We start from the raw sequence: 19,798 nt of genomic DNA on the forward strand, positions 1-19,798 counted from the left end.
GGCACCAGAGAGGATGACAGCAACAAGGGGTAGAGAGTAGTTAAAAACCTTGGTATTCATCATTTTTAGTCTTCAAACTACTGACTCTGAACATTAACTTCTATGCAGTGCCTTTAATGTATATAGTAAAACATTCCTGTGAACTGCTTTGGCACATCAGACAAAAATTAAAACACATATCATGTCGAATGACTGAAAGCTTGGGCAGTGGTAGATTTTAAGGAGATTCTTTGATACAGGTTAGAGTGGGATGATTTGACAGCTTTGACAAAGGGTCATCTGGACTCGAAACGTCAGCTCTTTTCTCTCCTTACAGATGCTGCCAGACCTGCTGAGATTTTCCAGCATTTTCTCTTTTGGTTTCAGATTCCAGCATCCGCAGTAATTTGCTTTAATAACTTCAATGCTGACTCTGATTACTGAGGGAATCAGTTAAGCTTTACAGCAAAGTCATACTGGGGGTATGTATATATCTAACTGGTCGCATTCAATCATCACAAGTTATTAACTAATATCAGTTACATTCATCAAATAAATAACGCGAGTCCAGAATCTATAAACCTTTTATTTTCAGTTACGAAACTAAAAACCCATTCAGGCAGCGACAGCGACACTGCAGTTTAAACAGAAACATTATTTATCACTTACATAAAATATTTCAACAGCAAGTTTAACCACTTGTGTATCTGCAGACAGTGAACATCAGATTAGGTTAGGGATGCAAAATAGCCAAAGAGAAAATATACCTTAAAGATATTTAATGGTAGAAATATTTAGAGTTTTCCTTCTATTAAAAAAATTAAACTTTCTAGATTTTGTCGCAGGAGTTTGGAATATTGAATCATTAATGTCCAGCCCGGCCCAGAGACATTTACAAATTATACAGCCGCATTAATAAAATATTATTTACACAGAATGAAATGTTGTTGTTTTCAGACTTGCACCTGTAGCAGGAAGCTGGGAATTTTACAACCCTCTTTTCAATAAATTATCTTTTTAATCGGTTAGCCTGATCAACATTACGATCTCAATGCTACATATCAAAAATAAGGAGATCCAAGCACATAATAACTTGACAGAAATCAGGACAAGTTGCCGAGCCATTCAGCATTTAGTTTTCAGAAACATTACAAAATAACTTTACATTTATCTGAAATTTAATTATATTGCATCAGGTTATTATTTTAAGCAAATAAGCTCCCAGTAACTTTGCCGCTTTCTAATATCAGCTAATAATTAAAAAAAGAAAAAGACTTGCATTTAAATAGCACATTCCCAATCACCAAAAGTCTCAAAGCCTTTTACAGTCAGTGAAGCAGTTTCGGAGTGCAGTTCCTACTGTGATGTGGGTTAATTGTATTGGTGTAGGATAAATAGTTCAAAATGCTAAGGACTGTTAAAGGTCACTACTGGGCCGCACTAGCAGAGACTACTTTAAGAGGCAATGAAAGGCACAGTTCCAATGGTGATTAGTGCATACAGAGGGACGGTGACAGCAGTCATAGTATGTCCTGTGGCTCCCCAGCTCCTCTCTCTTTTTTCTACCTCATCTCACCAACCTGCCCTTCCCGGCAATAGAACAATACCACAGTGAAAATCATTTTGTGGAGTTGCCGGCGTTGGACTGGGGTAAACACAGTAAGAAGTCTCACAACACCAGGTTAAAGTCCAATAGGTTTATTTGGTAGCACGAGCTTTTGGAGTGCTGCTCCTTCATCAGGTGAGTGTCACTCACCTGATGAAGGGGCAGCAGCACTCCGAGAGCTCGTGCTACCAAATAAACCTGTTGGACTTTAACCTGGTGTTGAGAGGCTACTTAGTGAAAATCAAAACTAAACAAAATAAACATTATCAAAGCAGATTAATGTGCTCCTGTTAATGGGGAATGAAATGGAGATGTACGTACATATGTACATGGTAAATTCAAGCTTAATTCACTTCCCTGCCAGCATAAATTCCATTTAAATTCAGTGACTTCCTCAGACAGAGGACCTGTGGCGAATACTGCAAGCAATATATAATATACATAAAATATAACGGAGACATGCCATGTATGCCACAGATATACAAAACCAAAGTAAGAGCAGCTAGTTAGTAGATACAGTTCACTTATTTTAAAAATAGTGTATCCATTAAACTGGAGAAATATTTGTTAAATATTGTAGCAATGTCAGTTTAGGAATCTTCAGTGAACGTCACGCAGCCGCATTTCCTTAAATTTCAGGAGCCATTTTGTCCACTTTCCTAAATTAAGCGGGGATTCATAAAATGTGACAATCACATCATACAAATTTTACAAATATCTCTAACATCCTAAACTTGTGGAACAACGTTGAATTACTCCAATAGGCTCTGAAATCTGTCGTACGCCATTATCTAATTAGAATACAATCCTTTTACCCTCTCTGCTAAAGGTGTGCATAACTCTCACTGTACAGCTACCCAGAACTCAGGTCCTTACAGTCAAGCTTTCCCTGAACGTTGGCAAGCTATCCAACTGTGTAGAGAGAGGAACGGTCATTGTGGAATCCAATTCTTCCCTCTCCATATCCTTGCAAGAACAATTTCCAGCCAAGCAAAGATACAAACCGGGATCACTGGATCTGGGATGAGAAGCTAGGAAGATTGCATATTTTTATGTCATCTGATTTTCTGAATATCTGATTTGCAAACCTATTCTCTCTGTTGCTCTGTAAAACACAAATGCCTCCTGTAGTGACAGCATTGTTTCTCTGTGCAGAGCTCAAACAACGCGTCAGAATTGGTGCTGGCAGTCCCTGGAACGTGTTTACATCTGGAAGAAGTTTCCCCCAGAATATGTCAACGGTTGTGTTTCTAATCCAGGCAAAGTGTGAAACCTGCTGCAGTACAGAAATCGCAAGTGGATGTTCCGAGTGTCGATTCCCTCCCATCCCCAGCTCAGCATCAATCAAAGCAATTCCAGCTGCACCCTCAACTCTACTGCCTATGTTATCAGCTGACTGACCACTGTCCGGGGACCGTGTCTGGAGGCCTCCTGGTCGAGTTCCAAATCAGAAGGTGCATTTACTGACTGACCCAGCAGGACAAGCTCAGAACGGACCTGACGACTTTTGAGTGAAATATTGTATTGAAACTCTGAAATCAAGTCTTTTTATTAAAATGAACCTAGCCGTACCTTCAACATCTTAAAATGTTTAGCTTGGCAGCCATGCAATCTTAACTTTAGTTGTATGGCAGAATTTTGATAAGATGTGGTTTCAGAAAAATAATCCAAATACTCTGTTTTTATTCAAATGGATATTCGAAGCAAAGTCGAAGAGGGATCAGAAAACCCTTTTCTCCCAGATATTCAGTTTTCTTTACAAACCGTTAACTCACAAAGCATCTTTCATGTTTGGAAAACATCAGTTTGCATTTTCCCAATCCTTACAGAAACATTCTATAAAACACTCCAACACATTCACAGCAATCATTAAAAAGGAATGTCTTATATTTCACACTAATCCTACTTTTAACTTTTGCAAGAAGCAGGACTCTGATCAAAAGCACATCCGTGGCCGAATCAAAATACTATCCGTGCCACTTTGTTACTGTTTCTCTGGTCAGTTGCTATCTGAAGAATGCTGAAATGCAGAGTCGCCAACCACAGATTCTGGGAAACCTGCTACACACTGTGGTTTCTGGAGCACATGCACACTCTGCGCAGCAAGCCGTGGGGGTTTGGCAGCTAAGCCAAACCTTCCGGATCACCAAGTGGCATGAAACCGTGCAGTCACTGGAGCAGACAGCAATGTGGTGAGAACTGGGCTCCATCAAGAAGGTTAGCTACGCTGCAGGAGCTCCCCAGGTAGTCCAAGATGCCTGGCTTTGGGAAGTAACCTATCTTTATTTGGCACTCACAGTTACAAGTATGAACCACAGATTAATACCTCGAGTTAAATTCATTTGTGGCTTTGACATGAAGCTTGGAATTCAGTCTTACAGAGAGGTGAGGACTGGGGCAGTGGGGGGCAGGGGCGTGGTCCCTCCATCCAACAGCAAATTGCCAATCCCTGTCAATGTATGCATTTATCAATAACGCTACAGTTCATATTTTGTGTCACAGTGAAAAAGCCTGTACATTAATGTACAATATACATCTTGAAACTTGTAAGTACCTGAGATTGCAATAAAAGTAATGATTGATCTTTAGCAGAGAAAGTAGCGTGTGTATTTGGTAAGGCATCCAGTGCAAAACGTTCGTGAGAAGCTGCATCACATGATCATGCCACTGACACTCACATGCACAAGGCAATTTTCTAGGCAAAGTCGTCACACTTGTGAGTGAGCAGCTCAAAGGAGAATGGAGAAAACTTGTATCCAGTGCCCGTGTAGAACTTGTTTTGAAATTCCACCCTGTTCATTGAGAAAAAATGTTTACATTAGTATTCCACCTCTCTTCTCATTTGTAGATAATGTATGTGGAACAGCACCCATTCACCCAACCCCTGTGTTCACACTCCAGCAACACATTGATTTTGATATTCTCATCCTTGTTTTCAATTGTTCTAAAGCCTCAATATCTCCGTGACCTTCTCCAGCCCTACAACCCAGCAGAATCCCAGCACTCCTCCAACTCCATCGTTGCACCATTGGCAACAGTGCCTTCAGCTGCCTAAGTCCTTAGCTCTGGAATTCCCTCCCTAAACCTCAACACCTCTTTCTTCACCTAGAAGATAACAACCTTTATTTATATAGCACCTACAAAGTCATAAAACATCCCAGGGTGCTTCACAGCAGCATTATAAAACAAAATGTGACTTCAGGCCACAAAAGGACGTATCAGAGCAGACAGCCACGAGCTTGGACAAAGGTAGGTTCTAAACAGTGTTTTGGAGGAGGAGGGAGATGGAGACTCCAGTCCCACACTGACATGGTTAGTCACTGACTGCTCTCTGAAGTGGCCGAGCAATTAAATGAGCCATTTAATGCCAACCTTGCCAGAGATGCACACAGCCACAGAATGAGTAAAAAGTCTACTTGCGCATCAATTTGGGTGTCAAATAGAAAGGAGGGAAACTGAAAGAGGACTGAAGAGGTGGAATGGGGTAGATGGGGAGCAGGTAAAAAGACAGAAACTTGTGGAGGGGAAATGAGAAGGGGCAAGTGGCACTGGGTGAGGGCTGATTTTCTTCCTGGGGAGTGGGAATGTCCAGAATCCATTTTCTTTAGTGTGTGGGGAGTTGGGGCGGGGGGGGGGGGGGGGCAGAGCCACATTTTATGTGTGGGAAGGGGAGAGGAATGCAAGGACACAAAACAGCCAATGGTTAGCATTGCTGCCTCACAACTCCAAGGACCCAGGCTCAATTCTGGCCTTGGGTCACTGTCTGTGCGGAGTGTGCATATTATCCCCGTGTCTGCATGAGTTTCCTCGGCTTGTTCCGGTTTCCTCCCACAGTACAAAGATGTGCGAGTTAGGTGGATTAACCATGGTAAATGAGTGTGGGTACAGGAATAGGATGCAAAATGGGTAAAATACTCTGTCAGAGTGTCGGTGCAGACTCGATGGGCCGAATGACCTCCTACATTGTAGACAACCTAAAAGAGAAATGAAATGAAAGTTGGTACCACGTAGAGGATGGGAGAGTGGTTGGAGTAGGAACAAGATCATTTAAGAATAGAGAATCAGAAGTCTTCGGTGGCACAGTGGTTAGCACAGCTGCCTCACAGTGCCAGGGACCCGGGTTCAATTCCCTGCTTGGGTCACTGTCTGTGCAGAGTGTGCATATTCTCCCTGTGTCTGCGTGCGTTTCCTCCGGGTGCTCCAGTTTCCTCCCACAGTCCAAAAGACGTGCTGGTTAGGTGCACTGGTCATGCTAAATTAGCCCTCAGTGTACCGGAACAGGCGCCGGACTATGGTGACTAGGGGATTTTCACAGGAACTGCATTGCAGTGTTAATGTAAGCCTATTTGTGACACTAATAAATAAACTTTAAGTCTTTACTTTGAGGTCTTTGATTACAGTGTTGTCTTTGTAATAATACAACTATTTAAACATTCCTCCGGTGGCGAGGACCTTTCAATGAAAATCATACCTGCACATAGAACGTTATTGCACAGAGCATCGACTATTGCTGTAGTTATATTGGAATGTTGCAGTCAGTCACCATATTTTTTAGATATGGGATTATCTTCAACATATTTTCATTTGTTTCACTACTAAACCCATCTAAGGTTAAAAGTCTGTCAAGAAAAATGAAAATAATACAGGGACTATTTAGAACACAAATTTACCAATGCAATCGGAGAGCATGTAGGAATGCTGAAAGCCCCTCCATGACCAATAGAATGACCACAGTTAGAACTGCAAAGAAGCCAAAGGCAGGGAACAATAATAAGGAACCGTAATCGTTATCCATACGAAGACCCATGTGCAACACCATCCCCCACAGAACCTCAGAAAGCTCTGTTAAAAACAAGGGAAAACACACAAATTAAGAATGTATAATCATTAATGTTATTCATCTAACCATTAATAAGCTATATGTATGCTGCTAAACCAGGTGTTTAACCATCAATAAATTCAGCACGTGTCCATTATCCATACAGTTCTGACACTTAATCATAGAATCATACAGCGCAGAAGAGGCTCTTTGGCCCATTGAGTCCACATTGACACAGTAGAAACACCTGAACTCCAACCTGATCCCACTTGCCAGCACTTGGCCCATAGCCCTGAATGTTATGATTGTGCCAAGTGCTCATCCAGATACTTTTTAAAGGATGTGAGGCATCCCGCTTCCACCACCCTCTCAGGCAGCGCATTCCAGACCGTCACCACCCTCTGGGTAAAAAGGTTTTTCCTCACATCCCCCCTAAACCTCCTGCCCCTCACCTTGAACCTATGTCCCCTTGTGACTAACCCTTCAAGTGAGGGGAACAGCTGCTCCTTATCCATTCTGTCCATGTCTCTCATAATCTTGTCCACCTCGATCAGGTTGCCTCTCAGTCTCCTCTGCTTCTCTATTCTACTCAACTGGAATAATTATGCTTTGCGCATATAGCATTTATTGATGGTCATAATAACACTGATGAAATCCACTGGAATTAAAAACTATTGATATTATTAAAGAATAAATAAATATATCTACTTACGAGCATGAGCCAGACTGAGGGCCCAAAGCCTCAGGTATGAGGCAGTATTAGACACACAGCCCAGGCAATACTCAATGGTGTGAATAGCTTGATGCATGAAAATGTCCCCAAAATTGAACTAGGAGAAAAAGAACAAAGAGTCACTTCCACATCAAACCCATTTTTGATGAATACTTTGTGTCCCTGCTTCTGTCGCACAGACTCGATTGTGGATCAAATACGGGAGGAGTCTGGGTCAGTCACTCAAAGAAAGTGACAGATGACTGAAAAATGCTCCATCTTGGAGGAGGAAAATAAATATAGAGTGTAGTCCTGTGATTAAAAGCCTTTAGAAATAAACAAAATACATCCAGTAATTTTAATTAATTGACTTTGAATTCAAGGTAATTAGGCAGAGCCAACGTGATTTTGAGAAGGAAATCATGTTTGACCAATCTTTTCTCTTGCAGTAACCTGTGCTGTGGATAAAGGGAAATTTGTGGATGTGCTGCACTTAGATTTCCAGAAGGCATTTGATAAGGGATCACATCAAAGGTTATTGTGGAAAATAAAAGCTTGTGCCGTAGGAGCTAACATATTGGCATGGATTGAAGATTAGCTAGCTAACGGGAAACAGAGAGTTGGCATAAATGGGTCTTTTTCTGGTTGGCAGGATCTGATGAGCGGTGTGGCACAGGGATCAGTGCTGGGGCCTCAACGGTTTACAATTTATATGAATCACTTGGATGAAGGGACAAAAATTTGCAGATTACACAAAGATCGGTAGGGAAGTAAATTGTGAAGAGGACTTAAAGAGGCAACAAAAAGCAATGAGTGGGCAAAAATCTTGCAAATGGAGTATAATGTGAAAAAATGTTACATTGCCCATTTTAGCAGGAAAAATAAAAAAGAAGCATGTTATTTAAATAGTGAGTGTGCTGAGATACAGGGGGATCCGGGTGTCCTAATGCATGAATTTTGCAAAAGAATTCAGCAAGTAGTTAAGAAAGCTAATAAAATGCTATTGTTTATTGCAAGGGGAATTGAACAGAAAACTAGGGAGGTTATGCTTCAGTTGTACAAGTCATTGGTGAGACCACGTCTGGAGTATTGTTTAAATTACTGGTCTCTTTACCCAAGGAAGAATGTAAACACATACAAAGTAGTTCAGAGTTTACTAGACCTGGAATGGGTAGGTTGTCTTATGAGGAAAGGTTGGACAGGCTGGGCTTGTATCTGCTGGAGTTTAAAACAGTGAGCGGCAACTTGATTGAAAGCTTTAAAATCCTGAAGTATCTTAACAGGGTGGATGTGGAGAGGATGTTTCCTCTTGTGGGAGAACCTACATTAGGTGCGCCACTGTTTTAAAATGAGGGGTCGCTCATTTAGGAGAGAGATGAGGAGAATGTTTTCCTCTCAAGAGGTTGAGAGTCTTTGGTAGGCAGAGTCCTTGATTATTTTTAAGGCAGAATTAGATAGATTATTGATTAACGAGGAAAGGTTATCAGCGGGGTGGGGGAGGGGGAGGATAGGCAGGAATGTTGGGTAAAGGTTACAATCAGATCAACCATGATCTTATTGAATGGTGGAGCAGGCTCGAGGGGCCGAGTGGCCTCCCCTGCTCTTAATTTATATGCTTATGTTCTTAGGTCTGTATTTAAAAACAAACCATAAACCAATTCAACTTATTGAAATCACACAGACAAATGAGGGACTGATTGGTTAAATAAACCCATTCCATCCAGCCCATTATAAACTTCACCCTCAAAGGGCTTCAGTGAGGTTATGCAAGTTGGAAAGATTCCTGCACACCTACCTTCACCGGTCCATTCTGCAAAAAACCCGCTGGGAATTAACACTTCCCAACAGTAATGGAATGACTACCTTCCTTATAACTTCACTCCACAACAGCCCCCAGAAAATTCAATTCCCTCTCTAAGGATTTGTTCAGCTCTATTCATGAAGGAACAAGGCAACACAGCCTGACCTGGGCTTGATCCACATCTGTTCCACGTCTGCTTTACTGCAGAAAAATCAGATCAGCTTGAGTCTCGCTCTGGCTCATTCGGTGTGTGTCTAAATTAAACAACATGATCATTCCCATCTCAGTCATTTGCTCAATGCAACTCTCTTCACATAAGCAGCCCATCTTCCTTCAATACCGTCAATCTTCCTTGAATCCATAACAAAGCATCACTGTCTCTTTGAGGTGTTTAAAACTGCAGTTAAAATTCCAAAAATGCTGTTCAATGAAAGGTTAGAGCTCCTCATTCTGACTAATGATCAAATATGCTTGCGGAATCATTTTTATTGACTAAATGTGAGGTTTTTCTTCAATTAATTCATGGCATGTGGGTGTCATTGGTTAGGCCAGCATTTATGGCCCAAGAAGGTGGTGGTGAGCCGCCTTCTTGAGCTGTGCAGTGCCCGTGTGTGGTGTAGGTACACCCACACAGGGTTGTTCAAGAGGGAGTTCCAAGATTTTGACCCAGCGACCGTGGAGGAACTGCGATATATCCTAGTCAAGATGGTGAGTGGCCTGGGGGGAAACTTCCAGGTGGTGGTGTTCCCAGGTGTCTGCTGTCCTTGTAGTGGTCATGGGTTTGGAAGGTGCTGTCTCAGGAATTAGTGTTTGTGGAAGGGGTACCAATGAAGCAGGCTGCTTTGTGGTAGAATGTGTCAAGCCTTTTGAGTGTTGTTGGAACTGCACTCATCCAGGCAAGGGGACAGTATTCTATTACACTCCCGATTTGTGCCTTGTAAATTGTGAACAGACTTTGAGGAGTAAGGTGGTGAGTTACTCGCTGCAGGATTCCTAGACTTTGACTTGTAGCCACTGTATTTATATGGCTAGTCCAGTTTAGTTTCTGGTCAATGGTAACCATCTGGATGTTGATAGTGGGATATTCAATAATGATAATGTCATCGAATGAAACAGGACGATGGTTAGGTTCTCTCTTGCTGGAGATAGTCATTGCCTGGCACTTGTGTGAAGTGAACATTACTTGCCACTTGTCAGACCAACCCTGGATATTGCCCAGGTTTTTGGATATGAACTGCTTCCAGTGTCTAAGGAGTTGCAAATGGTGCTGAACATCAACGAACATCCCTACTTCTGACCTCATGATGGAAGGAGTCATTGATGAAGCAGCTGAAGGTGGTTGGGCCTAGGACACTACCTTGGGAGGAGATGATAGACCTCGAACAACCGCAGCAATCTTCCTTTGTTCCAGGTATGACTCCAACCAGCCGAAGGATTTTCCCCGATTTCCACTGACTCCAGTTTTTCTAGGACTCCTTAATGCCATCTTCGGTCAAATGCTGCCTTGAAACCAAGGACTGTCAATCTCACCTCTTGGAGTTCAGTTCTTTTGTCCATGTTTGAACCAAGGCTGTAATGAGGTCAGGAGCTGGGTGCCTCGGTGGAACCCAAATTGAGTGTGTGAGCATGTTATTGCTGAGCAGGTGCTGCTTGATAGCACTGTTGATGACCACACTTTACGAATGATCGACAGTAGATTGACAGGGTGATAACTGGCCGTGTTGGATTTGTCCTGCGTTGTGTGTACAGGACACTCTTGGGCAATTTTCCATTTTGCCAAGTAGATGCCAGTGTTATAGCTGTACTGGAATAGCTTGACTAGGGGCATGACAATTTATGGAGCCCAAGTCTTCAGTACTGTCAGAACATTGTTAGGACCTTTGCTATATCCCGTGCCTTCAGCCATTCCTTGATATTACGAGGAATGAATCGAATTGGCTGAAGACCGACATCTGTGATGCTGGGAACCTCAGGAGGAGGCAAAGGTGGATCATCTACTCGGCACTTCTGGCTGAACACTATTGTGAATGCTTCAGCCTTGTCTTTTGCACTGATATGCTGGGCTCCTCCACCATTGAGAATGGAGATATTTGTGCAGCTTCGTCTTCCACTGAATTAATTGTCCACCAGTATTCACAACTGGATGCGGCAGGACTGCAGAGCTGTTGGTTGTGGTATCACTTAGCTCTGTTTATCACTCGCTGCTTCTGCTGTTTGGCACGCAAGTAGTCCTGTGTTGTAGTTTCACCAGGTTGACACCTCATTTTTAGGTACGTCTGGTGCTGCTCCTGGCATGCCCTCCTGCACCCTTCATTGACCCACGGTTGATCCCCTGGCTTGGTGGTAACGATAGAGTGGGGGATTATGTCAGGCCACTAGGTTGAATACATCTTGAATACAGTTAATGAAGCAAACTAATTGTAACACACAATCGCAGCCTCCTCAACAAGAAATTTTCCTTCTACATATAACTGATCATAAAGCAAATCCCTGTCTTACTTCCTGCTCAGCTCCATCTGACTGGTTGGTGTGGCTTGAATGTATATCTCCCTGCTCCATTTCATGAGCTCTCAGCAGTGACACGTCCTCTTCACTCCCTCTTCGTACAAGTGTGTAACCTTTCTAAATATAAAACAGCAGTGATTAATTCAGTGCAGTTATTCAAAACAAACTGGACACATTTTAGATTTTATTCCAAGAAGGATGTCAAGATCTGAGAGAGAGAGTGCAGAGGTGGTTTATTCGAATGGTATCAGGAATAGGGGCTTTAGTCACACAAAAGAGACCAGAGAAGCTGGGACTGTTTTCTTTAGAAGAGTCAAGGGGGGAATTGATAAAAGTTGTTTAAAATCATGAGGGGTCGTGATCGAGTAAACAAGGAGAGATTGTTTTCACTGAGAGAAGGGGAACCACAGGTCACAGATTTAAGGTTATTGGCAAAAGTATCACAGGTAATATGAGCAAACATTTTTATGTAGTGAGTTGTGACCTGGAGTTGTGGTCTGTCTGAAAGGGTGGTGGAGGCAGATTCAATTGTAACATCCAAAGGGGAATTGGATAAATACTTTTAGGAAAGCTACACAGAAAGAGAAGAGGCAGTAGGGCGAAGTGAATAGCTCATTCAAAGAGCTAGTCCAAGCACAACAGGCTAAATGTCCTCCTGCTGGTACTGCAACATTTTATAATAATTCGAATAAAAGACTAAGCAAATTAGTAGTTTCCAACCTGTTTAACGTTTTCCATTGTCTCAAACCAGAACACAAACTCTCACATTTAAATATTCTATCCACTTATTGTACGATTTAACACATGAATCCAGCTGCCAGTGGACCTTGTGCCATGGGTCAGTAGGTGACAGAGAAGAGGGAGTAAGGAAACATGCTCCCATCGATGGGATGTGACAGTGGTTTTCCTGAGGGATCAGCTTTTCACCATACTTACTAACAATGGATGAAGGAATGGAAAAGTTATTGATGCCACAACAGGAATCATAGTAAGTTTTTTGGGTTGGTGTAGGAAGTTAGAGTGACAGACTAATTAAGTGAGTAGGTAAAACCATTGCAAACAGAGTTGAATGTGGGACAGTGCAAGGTCATCCACTTTGAACCCAGATTATTTTCTTAATGGCGAGAGATCAAGAACTGTGGAAGAACAATAGGATTTTTTTGGCAGTCCACACGGACAAATCACTGAAACCTAATGATCAGGTTGAAAAAGGAAACAAAAAGGCAAGTAGAAGATGGTCTATGTCTCAAGGAAGAGTGCAATATAGAACGAGGAGGGATGCTTCAGTTACATCGAACATTGGTCAGACCCTAACTGGAATACTGCATGCTTGGGGATTAAAGGGTTAAATTTTCACAAGTATTTAGACATCCCACAGCCATATAAAAAGGACAAAATAATTCAATGGGGCAAATATACAGAAACTTTTTCCCAAAACATGGGGTTCAATCTTCAAATTAGAGATCGGAGGGAAATCAGGAAAATCTTTTTCACACAACAGGCACTGGAAATCTGGAACTCTTCCCCAAAGGCAGCTGCAGATACTGGGGGTCACTGTAATTTTCAAAGATAGTCAATTAAGATTTTTGTTAGATAAGGGGGATGAAGAATAAGGAAAAATTAAATAAATGGAGTTCAGAGATTGCTCTGTCATGATCAAATTGAATGGTGAACAGGTCCAAGGGGCTCAATGGCCGCCTCTGCTCTTGTGTAAAAGCTGCAACGGTTGGTATTTTGGTACGTTACAAGCATGCGTTTCAACAACATGATTGGTACGATCAATACTCAACCTTATGTTGAAGAACTTGCATTTTTAATAGCCCCAGTGACACAAAGCTACAAGGAAAAGTAGGCTCCAGCCAAAGGAAGAGGTATGAGGTTATTGAACCAAAGCTTGGATAGACTGGATGCCTTAGAGAGATCTAAAGGCAGAGAGAAAGTGTGCTATAGGCAGCTGAGGGCAGAGCAGTGCAGTGATAGGGTGATTGGGTGGGAGGTCTTTCAGGGCAGTGAAAGTTTAGAGAGCTAGAGAGAGGTAACACCATGAATAGAATTAAACAGGAGGAGGAGAATTTTTAACTGAAGACCTCAACGCAACCTAGATCAACAAGGAGTTTTGGATGAACTGAAGTTTTTGCAGGATGGAGGATTAGCCAGGACAATACTGCAGTAATCAGATCCAGGGGTTAACAAAGGATTTGGTGAGGATATCAGCGAAGGATGAAATAAGGTAGGGATGGAGATATGCAATGTTATGAAGATGAAAGTAGGCAGATTACTCAAACATTGATTTGATTCAAAGACCTACTCTGTATGTCCCAAAGTTTCTTCCTCCGTGGTGCTTCCAGTATAGGTATCCTGGTTTCCCAAACAGCAAAACGGGAACAGATAATATAGAAATCACAACCAGGAATATTTGGACTCCAGTCTGTTCATAAATGAATACAAATTATTACGTGTTTGTATCATTACAAAAACATATCTTTTGCTGAATTTAATCACTTTTACAGTCTGCTCTTTTGTACAAATTTACAAATAAATCAACTCTGAGTAACTTTAGTTCTTACTTTTGGAGAAGTATTCATTACAGGAAACATACTCTGAACAGTTTGAAGAATGACTGTGCTGTAACAGGTATATTTGTTCATATATTAAGTAATGACCCATAAAACAGAAGTGGGAGACAGGATTCTAAAAAGATTTTCCAGAGAGGAGAACATAAGAAGTTCAGAAACATTTTTGAAAGCTAGTTAACGAAATGTTCAAAGATGTGAAGCCTCCTGCCAGAGTCAGTGAACATGGATTCAAGCCCAAATACAATCACTCATGCCCATTATTATACACTGACACTCTAGTGCAGTACTGAGGGAGCGTTACACTGTCAGTGGGTCAGTGCTGAGGGAGCGCTGCACTGTCAGAGGGTTAGTACTGAGGGAGTGCCGCACTGTCAGAGGGTTAGTACTGAGGGAGTGCCGCACTGTCAGAGGGTTAGTACTGAGGGAGTGCCGCACTGTCAGAGGGTTAGTACTGAGGATGTCTGCATTGTCACGGGTGCCATCTTACCGACTTGGACTGGTTGTACATTTATGTACCTTGTATCCTTTTTAAAAGTGGGTTTAAATAGAGTGGACGTGGGGAAGATGTAGGAGAGACCCCGAGGGCACAGCCTCAGGGTAAAGTGACGAACATTTAGAACTGAGATGAGGAGGAATTTCTTCAGCAAGGGGGTGGTGAATCTATGGAACTCATTGCCACAGAAGACTGTGGCAGCCAGGTCACTGAGTGCAATGAAGACAGATAGGTTCCTGATTGGTAAAGGGATCAAGGATAAAGGGGGAAAAGCGGGAGAATGGGATTGAGAAACTTATCAGCCATGATTAACAAAGAACCAAGAACAGAATAGCGCAGGAACAGGCCCTTCGGCCCATCAAGTACATGCCAACACAGATGCCTCTCTAATCTAATATTTTCTCACCTCAACGTGGTCCACATCCCTCTATTCCCTGCCTATTCATGTATCTATCCAAATGCCTCTTGAACGTTGTTATAGAATCTGCTTCCACCACCTCCTCTGGCAGCGTGTTCCAGGCATTCACCACCCTCTGTGAAAAACTTGCCTCTTACATCTCTTAAACTTTCCCCCTCTCAATTTCAACTTATGCCCTGAGTAATTGACCCTTCGACCCTGGGACAAAGCCTCTGACTATCCACTCTATCCGAGCCTATCATCTTGTAAACCTCTATCAAGTCCCCCCCTCATCCTCTGATGAAAACAATCCAAGTTCGTTCAACCTTTCTTCATAGTCCATATCCTCCAAACCAGGCAACATCCTGGTAAATCTCTCCTGCACCCTTTCCAATGCATCAACATCCTTCCGACAGTGTGACAAACAGAATTGTACACAATATTCCAAATGTGGCCTAACCACAGCTGCAATATGATTTTCCAATTCCTATACTCAACACTCCGACCGATGAAGGCCAGCATACCACACGCCTTCTTGACCACCTTGTCCACCTGAGTTGTCACCTTCAGGGAACTCTAGATCTGCACACCTAGGTCCCTCTGGTGCTAATATTTCTAAGGGCTCTACCATTTACTTTGTACTTCTATGAAAATCCCCTAGTCACCACACTCCGGCACCGGTTCGGGTACACCGAGGGAGAATTTAGCATGGTCAATGCATGTCTTTTGGACTGTGGGAGGAAACCAGAGCACCAGGAGCAAACCCACGCAGACATGGGGAGAAAGTGCAGACTCCACACAGACAGTGACCCAAGCTGGGAATCGAGCCCGGGTCGCTGGTGCTGTGAGGCAGCAGTGCTAACCATTGTGCCACCGTGCCACCCAGTTTGTAGTGAACAGAGGCTCAGTTACAGAAGTGTTCTCGGGTTATTCTCAGATTCCAAGGGGCATTTGGAGTAAAGCCCAGAAATGTAAGCCGGGGATCAAAGCTCACCCATTTTCAGAGTCAGCAACACAAGATTATAACATCATTGGCAGCAAGTTAAGAAATTGTGAGGTCAGCTACTTCAGACCAAAAAAATGTTTTTTCAAATGGTGAACAGCTAGAAACACCCGACATCTGAGAGATTTGGGGACCCGTGTACATAAATCATTAAAATATATTAGTCAGATTAAAACAAAGATCAGAAAGGCTAATGGGATGTGAGCTTTTGTAACGAAAGGATTAGAATATAAAGGGGAGGAATTTTTCCTTCAGCTCTACAAACGCTTGCTACACCACATCTGCAGCATGGGTACAGTCCTGGACACGGCACCTGAGAAAGGATAGATTGGCTTTGGGTGGAGTGGAACACAGTTTCACCAGAATGTTATCAAAGTTCCAAGGTTAGATTATGGGGAGAAATTTTGTAAGATAGGTTTATAGTCTCCGAAATATAAAAAGTTAATGGATGCTTTGATTGAAAATTTTAGGAATTTGAAAAGCAATGATGGAGTTGAGAGAGACAAACATTTCCATTGGTGGAAGAGTCTAGAACTTGTGGGCAGAACCTTCAAATCAGAGCCAAACCATTAAGCAGAGAAATAGGAAAACACTTTTTCGTGCTATGTGCCCTCGTACTAGTTTCAAATCTGGTGTTGATACATTTTCGCCAGACAAGAATATAAAAGGATATGGAGTCAAGGCAGATCATAGAAATCATAGACTCCTACAGTGCAGAAAGAGGCCATTCGGCCCATCGGGTCTGCACCGACCACAATCCCACCCAGGCCCTATCCCCATATCCCTACATATTTATCCGCTAATCCCTCCAACCTATGCATCCCGGGACACTAAGGGGCAATTTAGAATGGCCAATCAACCTAGCCCGCACATCTTTGGACTGTGGGAGGAAATCGGAGCACCCGGAGGAAACCCACACAGACACAGGGAGAATGTGCAAACTCCACACAGACAGTGACCCGAGCCGGGAATCGAACCCAGGTCCCTGGAGCTGTGAAGCAGCAGTGCTAACCACTGTGCCACCGTGTCGCCCCTGTGTCTTAACTTCATCTGTGTCTTAACTTCATTCAAAGATGAATGAAGTTAAGACACAGATCAGCCAAGATCGATGTGAATGGTGGCAGAATAGACTTGAGGGGCTGAATGGTCTCTTGGTCCTATATTCTTCAAAGAATGTGACCTTTTCCATTCAAGTAGCAAACTTGCTGAAGAAAATTTACAAGTGATTGCTACAAGATGGTCTTTTTAAAATCGGTGAATATTATGACACACAATTTCACAAAGTACGTGTCAAACTTACTGTGCACCCTTGATGCCTACCTGTCCAGGGTAAAGTTTAGTATCTTCACTCTTTTGCATGACGAACATGTTTATAAAATGGATCAAGATACTCGGAGCCACATCAGAGCTCGCAGCAGAATACGCCAGCCATTTATAAATGATCATAAACACCAGGTACCCAAAGAGGCACATCATGAAGAGCATTTCAGGGATAAATACCAGGTAGATGTTAAATTGCTTCTTAAAGTGCCTGGTTTGTACAAAAATGAAAATAAAATTAATCAAACAACAGTATAAACATGTGCGTCAGAAGCGCAGTCAAAATCCTAATTTTCTAGCAGGGAACCTCATAATTTATACACCATTATCTTAATGTGATCATTTAATGTAATTATAAAGAGCAGACACATTACCGTTCAAAAATACAAGATGCTGCGGGGGCTTGACAGGGTAGATGGTGAGATATTTTCACCAGTGGGTGAGTCTCGAACAAGGGGACAGAGCTACAAGATAAAGGGCCAGTCATTTAAAACCGAGGTGCATAGAAATTTCTTCTCTCAGAGGGTGGTGAATCTCTGGAATTCTCTGCCCCAAAGGGTGCTGGAGGCTGGATCATTGGAAGTATTTAAAGTGGAGGTGGATAAATATTTGATAGATCGAGGAATAGAGGGCTGTGGGGAAATGGCACAGAAAAGGAGCTGAGGCCAACATAGATCAGCCATGATCGTATTGAATAGCGGGGCAGGCTTGAAGAAGTGGCCACTCCTGCTTCTGTTTCTTGTGTTCAAAAGCTTCACATCTCTCAGGATACATTGTGAAAATGGTAAGTACTATCATTTAAAAAATGCAGGACCACAGACGCATCTAGGACCACCCTTCAAATATTTAGATCATTGAACCAGAGGTCATTCGGAACCCAGCATCATCCATCATGTTATAACTGACTGATCACAAGTCAACCCGACTGAAAAAAGCCCCAACTTCCTAACTCTCTCTGCATAACCCTCGCCACCCCATCCTCCCTCACCCCAGTTAACAGCTCTGAGAATCTTTACCGCATTATTTAAATTACTAACCTAGCCCAGGTGTGATGATATTTGTCTCCTTAACGATCTTGCGTGTAATTTAAACATTGGCCACACATTTTAAGAAGAGATGTTTTCTTGGCCACTTTCCTTATCCTGCCAGCTCCTTCCTAGCACGTTAACAACTTGCATTTATATAGCCTCTTTAATGTAGTGGAACACCCGTCTAAGTCATTTCACAGGAGCACTAACCAGGCAAAATCGGACACTGAGCCACAGAAGGAGATATTCGGACAAGTGACCAAAAGCGTGGTCAAAGTGGTCGGTTTTAAGGAGCATTTTGAAGGAGAAAAGAGAGAGGGAGGTTTAGGGAAGGAATTCCAAAGCTTCAGACCCACCAGCGGTGGAGCTTTTAAAACCAGGGATGTTCAAGAGGCCAGGATTGAAAGAACGCAGTTTACTGGGAGGATTATGGAGCTGGAAGAGGTTGCAGAATAGGGAGGGATGAGGTCGGGAGGAATTTGAAGACATTGCAGCTAAATCTGCAGTGACATCTGCTGTATAATTCCCAGCACAGATTACTGGGCAGCAGTTCTGTTTGGCAATCTGGCTGACTTTGCCCCTGCCAACCCAAGGAGTAAAGGTCAATGAATCTAGCAAAAGACATGGAATTTCACAACGAGCTTTAAGCCTGAATATTAATTACAATCACTTTACCAATGGAAGTTTTGAAAATGCTAAGAAGAGGGGCAGTAAAGTGTTGGTATGTTTTGCTGTTGTTGTGTGTTAGCTCGAGAAAGACTTACAAGTGATTGAAGACTCCAAGAATGACTCCAAAAGTCATGTGAGTAATTCCCAGGATGACTGACATTTTCATTTTAAATGAATTTAAAAAACTGAGACGATTACTTGCTAGATTCCAAATCTGAAAGACAAGACAAAAATTATACAAATCCAGATTTTTGTCTGTTAGAAGTTATGGACCAAATCATAGCACATGGGGTAAAATACTTTGAGAAGCTGACACTGTATTCCTTAGAACGCAGAAGGTGGTTAAGGAATGATTTGATAGGAGTGTTTATACATCGTTTTTACTAGCAGAAGGCTAGTAACCCAAGCCAGACAGATTTAAAGTAAATGGCAAAAGGCCAGAGGGCAGACAAGGAAAATATTTTTCTGCAATGAGTTATACTGATCTCAAATGCAGTGTCTCAAAGGACAGTGGAAACTGGTGAGTCTTTTTTTTATTCATGCGCGGGACATGGCCGTCGCTGGCTGGTCAGCACTTATTGCCCATCCCTAGTTGTCCTTGGAGGGCAGTTGAGAGTCAACCACATTGCTGCGACTCTGGAGTCACATGTAGACCAGACCAGGTAAGGACAGCAGATTTCCTCCCCTAAAGGACATTAGTGGACTGGACATTCCGACAATCAACAATGGTTTCACGGTCATCAGCAGATTCTTAATTCCAGATATTTTTTACTGAATTCAAATTCCATCAGCCATCGTGGTGGGATTCGAACCCAGGTCCCCAGAACATTAGCTGTGTTTCTAGATGAACAGTCTAGCGATAGTACCACAAGGCCATCACCTCCCCATAG

The 19,798-nt window shown here is 42.6% G+C and overlaps 1 protein-coding gene across 1 annotated transcript in view; it reads right to left on the minus strand.

Annotated features, from left to right (window-relative positions):
- Nucleotides 1-551: 551 nt before the first annotated feature.
- Nucleotides 552-19,798, minus strand: part of LOC144502802 (V-type proton ATPase 116 kDa subunit a 2-like) — a 28,835-nt gene continuing 9,588 nt past the window's right edge. Inside the window, exons 6-12 of the mRNA XM_078227087.1 lie at nt 19,004-19,122; nt 17,212-17,422; nt 13,731-13,850; nt 11,417-11,539; nt 7,117-7,234; nt 6,256-6,427; nt 552-4,377 (exon numbers count right to left, since the gene is read on the minus strand). Coding sequence (XP_078083213.1) covers nt 4,281-4,377; nt 6,256-6,427; nt 7,117-7,234; nt 11,417-11,539; nt 13,731-13,850; nt 17,212-17,422; nt 19,004-19,122 — 960 coding nt within the window. The 3' untranslated portion in view covers nt 552-4,280. The remainder of the gene's footprint in view (nt 4,378-6,255; nt 6,428-7,116; nt 7,235-11,416; nt 11,540-13,730; nt 13,851-17,211; nt 17,423-19,003; nt 19,123-19,798) is intronic.

The sequence above is a fragment of the Mustelus asterias genome, chromosome 13 (genome assembly GCF_964213995.1).
Source record: "Mustelus asterias chromosome 13, sMusAst1.hap1.1, whole genome shotgun sequence".
NCBI classification, from domain to species: Eukaryota; Metazoa; Chordata; class Chondrichthyes; order Carcharhiniformes; family Triakidae; genus Mustelus; species Mustelus asterias.